General features: G+C 46.5%; 1 protein-coding gene across 3 annotated transcripts in view; it reads right to left on the bottom strand.

Moving 5' to 3' along the window:
- LOC106562656 (cell migration inducing hyaluronidase 1) overlaps positions 1-13,693 on the bottom strand; it is a 138,579-nt gene that overhangs the window by 7,323 nt on the left and 117,563 nt on the right. For all 3 annotated transcript variants that reach the window (XM_045689452.2, XM_045689455.2, XM_045689453.2), the window contains 9 exons: positions 12,179-12,248; positions 10,818-10,946; positions 6,871-6,956; positions 5,757-5,888; positions 5,129-5,164; positions 3,326-3,481; positions 2,059-2,239; positions 1,460-1,675; positions 717-928 (listed from right to left, as the gene is read on the bottom strand). In XM_045689452.2, the coding sequence (XP_045545408.2) occupies positions 717-928; positions 1,460-1,675; positions 2,059-2,239; positions 3,326-3,481; positions 5,129-5,164; positions 5,757-5,888; positions 6,871-6,956; positions 10,818-10,946; positions 12,179-12,248 (1,218 nt within the window). The remainder of the gene's footprint in view (positions 1-716; positions 929-1,459; positions 1,676-2,058; positions 2,240-3,325; positions 3,482-5,128; positions 5,165-5,756; positions 5,889-6,870; positions 6,957-10,817; positions 10,947-12,178; positions 12,249-13,693) is intronic.

A 13,693-nucleotide genomic window follows, 5' to 3' on the forward strand; every position in this document is an offset into this window, starting at 1 on the left:
TGTTGTATTTGGGCCATGTGACAAATAAAATGTGATTTTATTTAAAATGTGAAATGTCATGCAGTGTTTATGGTTGAACCTGAAGTTCCATTCCACAAACAATAGATGGCGCCAGAGTAGCATGTAACCAATGGGAATGCCCATATCCCCCAATACAGTAGATGTTCCTCCCTCCGAGTCCTTTCGGGGTAATCTCAGGCCAGGGAATAGCTAACACGCTTGAAATGACTACCATGCCTCTGCTATTCAAATGACTGCCAATGCTATTAAGTATATTTGCTGGGCAGGGGTGATGTCATATGCTAAGACAAACAGCCACCATAAACTACTGTATCACACTGTCCCTTGGGTTATAGGGTTTGTGGAAGGCAAGGGTGTGACTTGATGATATGGGTTTTATTAATATGACCACATGGTCAGGGGATGGCTTTGGGTTACTGGGGTTATTGTTGACTCACAGGATGTGGTGCCATGATGTTGACAGTTTTTTGGATCAGATGCTGAAACAATGCTGGAAGAAGGAAGTGAATAGTGTGTGTGGTGAAGGGTGTATGTGTGTGTCTGTGTGTGTCTCTCTGCATCCACTACCAACCTGTGTAGTCTCTCTCTCTCTCTGTGTGTGTGTGTGTGTGTGTGTGTGTGTGTGTGTGTGTGTGTGTGTGTGTGTGTGTGTGTGTGTGTGTATATATATATATATATATATCTTCACTACCAACCTGTTGAAGTTGATGAGCCACACAGTGATCTCTGCAGGAGCAGCCTGGTCCCAGTGTACAGTGTAGCCCTTACCCAGGGTGACCACGGGCTGGAACTGCTGGTAGTGCTTCCTCTTACCCAGAGCGCCCTCTAGTGTCAGGGGTCTGTCAGGGTACTCATCCTTTACCATCTGCATGTTCAGACTGGCAGGGTTACGTGTCTGTATGTAGATCTGAGGGACCACGCACACACGCACACACACACACACATATACATATACATACACACACACACACATACATACATACACACACACACACATACATACATACACACACACACACACACACACACATACACACAAGCACACACACACACGTTAATGCACAAACGCATACAGACACAAGCACACACACGCACACACACACACACACACACACACGTTAATGCACAAACGCATACAGACACATGCACACACACAAACACACAGGTGTGTGTGACAAGGAACATGTTCACTCATCTGGAAGTCGTTAGAAAGTGTGTGAAATGAGGGGGAAACGAGGTCACACTGCACAAAAAAACCTAGTGTGTTAGCTTTGAGAGGAAACTTAACCACCACTTTATTTTAAAGAATGTGTGAGTACATACTGTGTAGCCATGTGTGTATGTGTTTGTATAAGATACGGTGTGTGTGTGTGTGTACATGCATGCTTGTGCACCTGCTGCATGCTTTCTTCAGCCTGTATGGCGTATGCATACCAACCTGTGCATAATGCCCACTACAGATGGCAGCCCTCCAGTCAGGCACGTCAATACAGTCAGGGTGTCTCAGTAGCCAGTTGTCCTCTTTGACCAGGAAGGCTCCAGGGTACTCACTGACCGAGCCGTCCACGTCGTGGAATATCGTGGTCTTGTCACCGTCCATCTGCATCTTGTTAAACCATGGGCCGGGCTCGCCGAAAAACACCCGGGACGTTATCTGATAAGAAGAGCAGGGGGAAAATGGGGAGGAAGGGGGAGAAGGGGTGAGGGGATGGAGAGAAGAGAGGGGGAGAGGGGAAGGAGAGGAGAGGGGGAGAGAGGAGAGATGAGTGTCATGGAGGTGAGAAAGAGCAGCATGTCTCCCCTGTAAGACCCTGCTTATGGCACTACATTACCCATAATCCATCATGACAGCTCATGCCCAAAATATGCAGCTACGCTTTAGGGCCACACACACACACACACACACACACACACACACACACACACAATACACCCCAACTCCCATCATGTGTACAGGTAAATGCTAACCAGCGTGATACACTCACTCCCTCACTCACTCCCTCACTCCCTCACTCCCTCACTCCCTCACTCACTCACAGGCACGTCGTCGAAGGTGATGTCGGTGACGTTGTTGTTAGGGCAGCTCTGCCAGGAGTTGTTGAGTCTGAAGCCGAAGGCGCTGGTGTGTCGACCATCCAGGGCAATGTATTTTCGGAAGGTGCAGTTCTGCACGTTGATGGGCCCGTCGTAGATCTGCATGCCGCGGATAGGGAAGTCACTGCAGGACAGACATACAGAGAGTCAGAAAGACCAGAGGGAGGGAGACGAGTTTGAGAGAATGAGAGAGCGAGAGAGAGAGAGAGAACTTGACGGACAGACAGACCCTGGTCAAAAGTATGGCACCAGGTAGGGAATAGGGTGCTATTTGGGATGCAGACAAGATCATGGGTGCTTTGCGATGTTCCCAAGTGTGCCGGAAGGGAACATCGTCATCTCTTTCAGAACACAGACAAGGCTCTGTGCTATCGGATATTGGATAACGACTGCATCTTGGGACCATTTTGTAACACTATGCAAAAGTTCAAATGTGGTTGCAAATGATCATTTTTTCTCCATATAGCATATCATGTACAATTGAGACAGATGATGGATGACGGGTTTCTTTCACCCAGACAATAAAAGAATGTCAGATATGCACAAGTTGAGACATCATACTTTTAATCATACTTTCTGTCTGGCCAAGCACGCAAAACGCTGAAAAGGGAAAAGTTGAAGGGGTTCATTTCAGGGTAAAATGTGAATGAGGAGAGGCGATACAAGGAGAGGAGGAGGAGGAGAAGGAGAAGGAGGAGGAGGAGGAGAAGGGGAATGAGAAGGAGAAGAAGGAGAATGAGAATGAGAAGGAGAAGGAGAAGAAGGAGGAGAAGGAGAATGAGAATGAGGAGGAGGTGAATGAGAAGGTGAATGAGAAGGTGAATGAGAAGGAGAATGAGGAGGAGGAGGAGAAGGAGAAGGAGAATGAGAAGGAGAAGGAGAAGGAGAATGAGAAGGAGAAGGTGAATGAGAAGGAGAAGGTGAATGAGAAGGAGAAGGTGAAGGAGAAGGTGAATGAGAAGGTGAATGAGAAGGAGAAGGTGAATGAGAAGGAGAAGGTGAAGGAGAAGGAGAATGAGAAGAAGGTGAATGAGAAGGTGAATGAGAAGGAGAATGAGGAGGAGGAGAAGGAGAAGGAGAAGGAGGAGAATGAGAATGAGAAGGAGAAGGAGAAGGACGAGGACAAGGAGAGGGGAGGAGGGGAAGGGAGATAAGAGAACAAGAAATTAACAGACAGAAGAGGAGAGAAAAGGGAGAGAGACACACTCACACTCCACGAGGCAGGGTCCTCCCATTGAGGTCGGGTCCCCCGGGACCCCAGATACGGTTGTCAGGAATGGGCATGCCCCTGTTCTCACTCTCCCCAACAAACAGACTGTTCTTCACCTCCTGACGAGAACCATCGTCATCAGGGAATGTACCACCACTACACAGATAGGGAAAGACAGAGAGAAAGTGAGAGAGAGAAAGAGTTTGTGTGTGTGTGTGTCTGTTCATTTCATTGAAAAATACTCAAATGTAACGAGACGAGAATTCCACGTGAGACTAATGGACATTTCATTTGACATCAAGCTCCTTTTCATCTGTTTTTCCAATCAGAAGCATGCATGCAGAATATTTTTTTGCAATCCTCTCATTGGTAGAATTGACATCTTTCAGTTGTGTGGAGTGATTGAGCTGATCTGCCTGGCTCTCCCACACAGCTCTCAGGTGGTCACATCAGTCGCTCGTCAATCTTTTGAGCTGATGCGAAGCCAGGACACTGGACTTGTAACTAAACTCAACTAGAAACGATCATGTTTACTCTCTCTTACTTTCCTGTATGCTATTTTTACTCTGATCACATCAGAAGCTCTATGTTGTTACTCGTGAATCTGTGTTGCCGCTCTCGCACCATTCTTGTGGTTGCTGTTTTCCTATGGGGAAAACAAATGCTAATTCTTGAATGTTAGAGTACAGTAATACTTCTGTCATTTTTGGAGAGGTAAAATTCTCCCCTTTTTAAAGAAAAAGCTTTTATTTACCCTCCTTGACGCTTATGATGTGGAGAAAATCAGAGCCGTAAATTATTTAACATCTAGCCAAGGCTTTATAGCCTATATGATTAATTATGGCTGGCATTGGTTACAATCTGCCACAATATAAATGTTGCCAGCTAAGGTATACGAGGGGATGGTAGGTCTAGTTGGACAAGGCTATCTGAATGTGTACATGATGGAAGTTAGAAGTAGCTTAAATATTCATTATTTAATAGATTATTTTTACTATTATGTGACTAAAATGGCTGTGACTAAAACTGTCCAGAGTTTTAGTCGACTGATAATAACTAAAACTAACGAAGGATGAAATAACTAAAATGTGACTAAAAGGTATTTTAACACTAAACATAAAACCAAATCTAAAATAGATGCCAAAGTTAACACTTTTGTGTGTATTTTTGGTTTTACTAAAGTAAAACAAGGAAAATTCCCCACAAGGAAAAGGGCTATTTTAGGCTTAGGGGTTAGGGTTAAAATTTGGGTTAAGTTTAGGGTTAAGGTTAGGGGTTAGGTTTAGGGTTAAAATTAGGGTTAAGGGTTAGCGAAATAGGATTTTGAATGGGAATCAATTGTTTGGTCTCCACAAGGATAGTAAAATAAGTGTGAGTGTGAGTGTGAGTGAGTGTGTGTGTGTGTGTGTGTGTGTGGAAGTACCCTCAGTGACTGTCAGAGAGTTTGTGTGGCCAAGAGAGCTAAAACGAATGTGTGGCCAAGAGAGCGTGTAAAAGTGTGTGAGTCTGTGCCAGTGTGTCTCTCTCTGAGAGTGTGACCTGGTTTCTGAAACCATCTACAAACCATGCCCAGGCCCATATACCTAGAGATGCCACTTTCACACTCCCAAATTACTTTCACACTCTTTCAAAGTCTTTCCTTCCCACTGCATCATAAGTAGACAACCATATAAGGTGTTTTCCAATTACTGCAACGGGGTCTTCTGCAGTCACCCGTAAATACAAACATGAACCACACATGCACGCCGCACGAAGGCACACACACACACACACCACAAGATGTTATTAACATTAATGTCTTACCTAGCCAGTGTTAGGCCAATTCCATTATCAGCAAATCTGAGGCAGAGAGAGAAACAGTTGTTAGAGCCAATCACATAGTAGACGGAACATTAGAATGAGAATATTACACAGACATTATCTGTTTCCACATGTCAACAGTGTGTGTGTGTGTGTGTGTGTGTGTGTGTGTGTGTGTGTGTGTGTGTGTGTGTGTGTGTGTGTATGTGTGACTATTCACACACTGTTTGTCTAAAAGTCCAAGGATAAAGGTTGACATTGGAAATGTTGTCAAGGATGCAAAGCAACAACAGACTGAAGATGAGAAAAACAAAAGAGGATTCAGTGTAAATGCTAGGGGATGTTTCTGACAGTTACTGCTGTGTTGAGTGTTAGACCTAGCAGTAGAAGCCTAGACGTAAGCATGATAATTGGGGTGGCAGCACCATAGGACTGAGAGGGAGGTTAGAGAAATACAAGCTGTCAAAATGTAACCATTTTTCAGAGGCGTGATTGTGTATAGACGTCCTAACTTGTGATTTGTTAAGGTAGGTTACAGATAAATATGTATTTGTTACAATCCACCTATTGCTCGATCCCTCCCTCCCTCCCTCCCACCTCTACCGCTCACTCCTTCCCTACGTCTACTCACTGGCAGTCGTCCAGCCAGACATCTCCTCCCCTCAGCCAGGCTCCGTGGTCCTGGTTCTTGTAGGCCACAAAATGGTGTATGAGAGCTGGGACACGGGGCTTAAAGGGATCCGCATCCTGGTGGGGTCCATATCTAGAGAGAGAGAGAGAAGAGAGAGAGAAGAGAGAGAGAGAGAGAAAGAGAGAGAGAAAGAGAGAGAGAAAGAGAGCGAGAGCAAGAGCAAGAGATCGAGAGAGAGAGCGAGAAAGAGAGCGAGAGAGAGCGAGAAAGAGAGTGAGAAAGAAAGAGAGAGAGAGAGAGAGAGAGAGAGAGAGAGAGAGAGAAGAGAGAGAGAGAGAAAGAAAAATCAGCTTCACTGGTTTGCCCTGCCCATTGTTCCTTTAAACAGCTTAGAATCCAAGGCAGTCGCCACTCTAATTCATACGGAACTAAATCAAATAACTAAACTATAACAAAGAAATTAAGCGGAACAAAGTAATATAAGTTGATTAGTAATATGGGGTAAACAGAACATACAATGTATCAACAAATAAATCAGTCATGAACTTGTTTTGAATCAAGGGTTTGTGTAAAGTATTCGAAATATCACAGTCATTCATGCAGACATCTCTGCTATGTATTATTCACTGTTCAAATGTTAACCAATGTGCTGTATGAAGCCTGGGTGAGTGGGTTTGCAGACTGGGGTCAAATACTTTGGTTGAGGTGCACTTGGACTTTTAGGACGATTCAATTGGTTCCATTGTTATGGGCAAACTAAATCAAGCACAGCTCAAGTATTTGAAAGTCTTTGACATGTGTATCTGAAAGAGGTCTGCTAACTAGCTCCCGAGTGGCGCAGTGGTCTAAGGCACTGCATCTTGGTGCTAGAGGCATCACTACAGACCCTGGTTTGATTCCAGGCTGTATCACAACCGGATTGGGAGTCCCATAGGGCGGTGCACAATTGGCCCATTGGCCGGGGTAGGCCGTCATTGTAAGTAAGAATTTGTTCTTAACTGATTTGCCTCGTTAAATAAAGGTTAAATAAAAAAATGGTCAACTAATCACCCCTCACCCATAGTCGTGTGTGTGTGTGTGTGTGTGTGTGTGTGTGTGTGTGTGTGACACTGACCTTGCTCCCACAAGAGAAAGGAAGGGTCTCTTGTCCTTGTCATTGGCCTGTGTTGTCTTTACACCGTTGTCTAGGATCATCCCAGCCTGCACAAGTACATACACACACGTTACATTAACACTTCCAGTCAAGGAGCCAGCTATCAGCCAACAGATATGAACAACAGATAGCTTTGAAGGTGTCTCCTTGTCTTGATGCTGTTGAGTTATGTATACTCGGCTGTGAGAACACTGAGGGTGATTCGCACAATGTACCCTATTCCTTACATACAGTCGTGGCCAAAAGTTTTGAGAATGACACAAATATTCATTTCCACAAAGTTTGCTGCTTCAGTGTCTTTAGCAATTTTTGTCAGATGTTACTATGGAATACTGAAGTATAATTACAAGCATTTCATAAGCGTCAAAGGCTTTTATTGACAATTACATGAAGTTGATGCAAAGAGTCAATATTTGCAGTGTTGACCCTTCTTTTTCAAGACCTCTGCAATCCGCCCTGCCATGCTGTCAATTAACTTCTGGGCCACATCCTGACTGATGGCAGCCCATTCTTGCATAATCAATGCTTGGAGTTTGTCAGAATTTGTGGGTTTTTGTTTGTCCACCCGCCTCTTGAGGATTGACCACAAGTTCTCCATGGGATTAAGGTCTAGGTAGTTTACTGGCTACGGACCCAAAATATCGATGTTTTGTTCCCCGAGCCACTTAGTTATCACTTTTGCCTCATGGCAAGGTGCTCCATCATGCTGGAAAAGGCATTGTTCGTCACCAAACTGTTCCTGGATGGTTGGGAGAAGTTGCTCTCGGAGGATGTGTTGGTACCATTCTTTATTCATGACTGTGTTCTTAGGCAAAATTGTGAGTGAGCCCACTCCCTTGAATGAGAAGCAACCCCACACACGAATAGTCTCAGGATGCTTTACTGTTGGCATGACACAGGACTGATGGTAGTGTTCACCTTGTCTTCTCCGGACAAGCTTTTTTCCGGATTCCCCAAACAATCAGAAAGGGGATTCATCAGAGAAAATGACTTTACCCCAGTCCTCAGCAGTCCAATCCCTGTACCTTTTGCAGAATATCAGTCTGTCCCTGATGTTTTTCCTGGAGAGTAATGGCTTCTTTGCTGCCCTTCTTGACACCAGGCCATCGTCCAAAAGTCTTCGCCTCACTGTGAGTGCAGATGCACTCACACCTGCCTGCTGCCATTCCTGAGCAAGCTCTGTACTGGTGGTGCCCCGATCCTGCAGCTGAATCAACTTTAGGAGACGGTCCTGGCGCTTGCTGGACTTTGTTGGGCGTCCTGAAGCCTTCTTCATAACAATTGAACCGCTCTCCTTGAAGTTCTTGATGATCCGATAAATGGTTGATTTAGGTGCAATCTTACTGGCAGCAATATCCTTGCCTGTGAAGCCCTTTTTGTGCAAAGCAATGAAGGTGGCATGTGTTTCCTTGCAGGTACCAATGGTTGACAGAGGAAGAACAATAATTCCAAGCACCACCCTCCTTTTGAAGCTTCCAGTCTGTTATTCGAACTCAATCAGCATGACAGAGTGATTTTCAGCCTTGTCCTCGTCCACCTGTGTTAACGAGAGAATTACTGACATGATGTCAGCTGGTCCTTTTGTGGCAGGGCTGAAATGCAGTGGAAATGTTTTTGGGGGATTCAGTTCATTTGCATGGCAAAGAGGGACTTTGCAATTAATTGCAAATCATCTGATCAACTCTTCATAACATTCTGGAGTATATGCAAATTGCCGTCATACAAACTGAGGCAGCAGACTTTGTGAAAATTCATATTTGTGTCATTCTCAAAACGTTTGGCCACGACTGTAGTACAGCCTTGGCCCTGGTCAAAAGTAGTGCACTACTGTATGTGGGGAATAGGGTGCCATTGGGACCGATCATCTGAGTGGCCTCTAGCAACAACACAACAGCCTCCAAGGTCTCTCTCTCTCTCTCTCTCTCTCTCTCTCTCTCTCTCTCTCTCTCTCTCTCTCTCTCTCTCTCTCTCTCTCTCTCTCTCTCTCTCTCTCTCTCTCTCTCTCTCTCTCTCTCTCTCTCTCTCTCTCTCTCTCTCTCTCTCTCTCTCTCTCTCTCTCTCTCTCTCTCTCTCTCTCTCTCTCTCTCTCTCTCTCTCTCTCTCTCTCCCTCTCCCTCTCCCTCTCTCTCTCTCTCTCTCTCTCTCTCTCTCTCTCTCTCCTCTCTCCTTCCCTCTCCCTCTCTCCTTCCCTCTCCTTCCCTCTCCTTCTCTCCTTCTCTCCTTCCCTCTCCCTCTCTCCAGTTCCTCCTGAACCAAGGGCCTAATAGACACACACTGACACACAGCTTTTGCTTTATATGAATAAAAGGGGATCGGTGCTTGACCGAGGGACTTGAAAATTCCCAAATCATTCCTTACCCCAGGATAATTAAACTGGTGACTATCCAGGATAATAAAGCAACATTTGATTTATTGAGGGACAAACAATATTTTTGGCATGAATCAACTTCATCAGAAACGTAAGCCTATTGTTTGTTAGTCCCGCCAATAAATCTATCAGATTTATGCAGCAACAAAGTGTTTCTCATGTTTTATATGTGTGTGTTTGCTGAGGCGTGTGCGTCTTCATGTTGCGTGCATATGTCTGTGTGTGTGTGCGCATACACGCTTGTATGTGTATGTCGGCTTCTTTATGTGTGCACAAGATGGTGTGTGTACATCTGTGTCTTTGTGTACAAGCTGGTATATCTAGTTCTGTCACAAGGAGGCTGTGGTAACAGCTTGACATGAGTTATATTTCTATTAACACACCCTGCTAGGAACAGAGAGAGAGAGATGCTGCCAGATAGAGAACATGAGGAAAAGACTGAGGAAGGAAAGAGATGAAAAGAACAGAGCGGGGTAGACAGAGAAGGGAGAGAGAGAGAGCGAGAGAGAGAGCAAAAGAGAGCGAGAGAAAGGGTGGAGAGAGAGAAAGAATGGAGAGAGAGAGAGAGAGAGAGAATTAAAGGGTGGCGAGAAAGGGTGGAGAGAAAGAAAGAGAAAAGATGGAGAGAAAGAAAGAGAAAGAAAGGATGGAGAGAAAGAGAGAAAGGGTGGAGCGAGAGAAAGCGTGAAGAGAGAGCGAGAGAAAGAGAGAGAGAGAGAGAGAGAGAGAGAGCGGGAAGGGTGGAGCGAAAGAGAGAGAAAGAGAGAAAGGGTGGAGGGAAAGAGAGAAAGGGTGGAGAGAAAGAGAGAGAGAGAAAGGGTGGAAAGAAAGAGAGAAAGGGTGAAGCGAGAGCGAAAGCGAGAGAAAGGGTGGGAGCGAGAGAGAGCAAGAGCGAGAAAGGGTGGAGAGAAAGAAAGAAAGGATGGAGAGAAAGAGAGAGAAAGAAAGGATGGAAAGAAAGAGAGAAAGGGTGAAGCGGAGAGCGAAAGCGAGAGAAAGGGTGGAGAGAGAGAGAGAGAGAAGGGTGGAGAGAAAGAGAGAGAAAGAAAGGATGGAAAGAAAGAGAGAAAGGGTGAAGCGAGAGCGAAAGCGAGAGAAAGGGTGGAGCGAGAGAGAGCAAGAGCGAGAAAGGGTGGAGAGAAAGAAAGAAAGGATGGAGAGAAAGAGAGAGAGAGAGAGAGAGAGAGGTGTGAACATGACAGGGAGAGAGGAGCTGCTTGCACAGACCACAAGGCCCATAACCAGACCACATAGAGATTTATTATCAACTGAAGATGCTCGTTAAAATGTAATGATCGCTGCTCTGCAGCTCCAAACCATGAATGAACCGTCACACACTGGGTTAACACACACACACACACACACACACACACACACACACACACACACACACACACACACACACACACACACACACACACACACACACACACGGAAGAGCAGTTAGCTTATATCTGGTTGGTTAATATGACTTCCCTTATTCTATTGTATGTTTGCTGGTATTATCTAACAAGACTCACACACACACATCAACTCTTACCCTGTAGTTGGAGTGGGCCCTATTGTTGGTGAACTGGCCCATAGGTGTGTGTTCGGTGCGGCCAGGAGAGTACATGCCCTCAGAGGCTCCCGTAGGCACATGGTGGAAGAGGAACCAGAAACCTGTCTCCTTGAAGGACACACACACAATATGTTAACAAACACATGCAAGCATTAACACACACACACACACACACACACACACACACACACACACACACACACACAGTAATTCATCAGACTGGACATTGGGGTAATGAGGCCTACATACATACTGTACACCTGAAGACAAGGACAGATAGAAAGAGTGAATGGGAGATAGAGAATGAGAGACAGAGTGAGAGAGTGAGAGAGTGAGAGAGTGAGAGAGTGAGAGAGTGAGAGAGTGAGAGAGTGAGAGAGTGAAGGAAGGAAGGAAGAAGGAAGGAAGGAAGGAAGGAAGGAAGGAAGGAAGGAAGGAAGGAAGGAAGGAAGGAAGGAAGGAAGGAAGGAAGGAAGGAAGGAAGGAAGGAAGGAAGGAAGGAAGGAAGGAAGGAAGGAAGGAAGGAAGGAAGGAAGGAAGGAAGGAGAGAGAGAGAGAGCAAGGATAGAGAGAGGGAGAGAGTGAGGAGAGAGTGAGAGAGGACTGAGGAGAGAGAGAGAGAGGACAAGGGAGAGAGTGAGAGAGAGAGGGAGGGAGGGATAGAGGGAGGAGAGAAAGAGAGGACAGGGGAGAGATAGAGAGATAGAGAGAGAGAGAGAGAGAGCAAGCGAGGGAGATTGGGAGAGAGAGCAAGCGAGGGAGGGAGGGAGGGAGACAGAGAGAGCAAGCGAGGGAGGGAGGGAGGGAGGGAGAGAGAGAGACAGACAAAGGAAGCAAGCGAGGGAGATTGGGAGAGAGAGCAAGCGAGGGAGGGAGGGAGAGAGAGACAGACAGACAGAGGAAGCAAGTAAGGGAGATTGGGAGAGAGAGCAAGCGAGGGAGGGAGGGAGGGAGGGAGGGAGGGAGGGAGGGAGGGAGGGAGGGAGGGAGGGAGGGAGGGAGGGAGGGAGGGAGGGACGGACAGACAGACAGACAGACAGACAGACAGACAGACAGACAGACAGACAGACAGACAGACAGACAGACAGACAGACAGACAGACAGACAGACAGACAGACAGACAGACAGACAGACAGACAGACAGACAGACAGACAGACAGACAGACAGACAGACAGACAGACAGACAGACAGACAGACAGACAGACAGACAGACAGACAGACAGACAGAGGAAGCAAGTGAGGGAGATTGGGAGGGAGAGCAAGCGAGGGAGGGAGGGAGGGAGAGAGAGACAGACAGACAGAGGAAGCAAGCGAGGGAGATTGGGAGGGAGATCCTTACCTCTGAGCCTGCTGCTGCACAGTTGATGAGGTTGTTATTGGGGTTGGCAATCCAAAAGGTGGATGTAGCGCTGTAAGAGACAAAGAAAGACAAAGGGGAGGGAAAGAGAGAGAGAATGTGAGAGAGAGAGGAGGGAGAGAGAGAGAACATGAGAGAGAGAATGTGAGAGACAGGAGGGTGAGAGAGAGAGAATGTGAGAGAGAGGAGGGTGAGAGAGAGAGAGAGAGAGAGAGAGAGAGAGAGAGAGAGAGAGAATGTGAGAGAGAGAGAGAGAGAGAGAGAGAAAGAGAGAGAGAGAGAACGTGAGAGAGAGAGAGAGAGAGAACGTGAGAGGAGGGTGAGAGAGAGAGAATGTGAGAGACAGAGAGAACGTGAGAGAGAGGAGGGTGAGAGAGAGAGAGAATGTGAGAGCGTGAGAAAGCGAGAGAGAATGTGAAAGAGAGGAGGGTGAGAGAGAGAGAATGAGAGAGAGAGAATGTGAGGGAGAGAAGGGTGAGAGAGAGAAAATGTGAGAGAGCGGAGGTGAGAGAGAGAACGTGAGAGAGAGAGGAGGGAGAGAAAACAAGAGTTGTTGATTATCCCAGTGTCCTACTCCTTGCTTCAGGCAGCACCTTAACAGCCTTGGTTTCTCAAATGACTGCCTCGCCTGGTTCACCAACTACTTCTCAGATAGAGTTCATTGTGTCAAATCGGAGGGCCTGTTGTCCGGACCTCTGGTAGTCTCTATGGGGGTGCCACAGGGTTCAATTCTTGGGGCAACTCTTTTCTCTGTATACATCTATGATGTCGCTCTTGCTGCTGGTGATTCTCTGATCCACCTCTACGCAGACGACACCATTCTGTATACATCTGGCCCTTCTTTGGACACTGTGTTAACTAACCTCCAGACGAGCTTCAATGCCATATAACTTTCCTTCCGTGGCCTCCAACTGCTCTTAAATGCAAGTAAAACTAAATGCATGCTCTTCAACCGATCGCTGCCCGCACCTGCCTGCCCGTCCAGCATCACTACTCTGGATGGTTCTGACTTAGAATATGTGGACAACTACAAATACCTAGGTGTCTGGCTAGACTGTAAACTCTCCTTCCAGACTCACATTAAGCATCTCCAGTCCAAAATTAAATCTAGAATCGGCTTCCTATTTCGGAACAAAGCCTCCTTCACTCATGCTGCCAAACATACCCTCGTAAAACTGACCATCCTACCGATCCTTGACTTCGGAGATGTCATTTACAAAATAGCCTCCAACACTCTACTCAGCAAATTGGATGCAGTCTATCACAGTGCCATCCGTTTTGACCCCAAAGCCCCATATACTACCCACCACTGCGACCTGTATGCTCTCGTTGGCTGGCCCTCGCTTCATATTCGTCGCCAAACCCTCTCGCTCCAGGTCATCTATAAGTCTTTGTTAGGTAAAGCCCCGCCTTATCTCAGCTCACTGGTCACCATAGCTGCACCCACCCGTAGCACGCGCTCCAGCAGGGAATATCTCACTAGTCATCCCCAAAGCC

This window comes from Salmo salar, chromosome 11, assembly GCF_965601325.2.
Source record: "Salmo salar chromosome 11, fSalSal1, whole genome shotgun sequence".
Classification (NCBI taxonomy): Eukaryota; Metazoa; Chordata; class Actinopteri; order Salmoniformes; family Salmonidae; genus Salmo; species Salmo salar.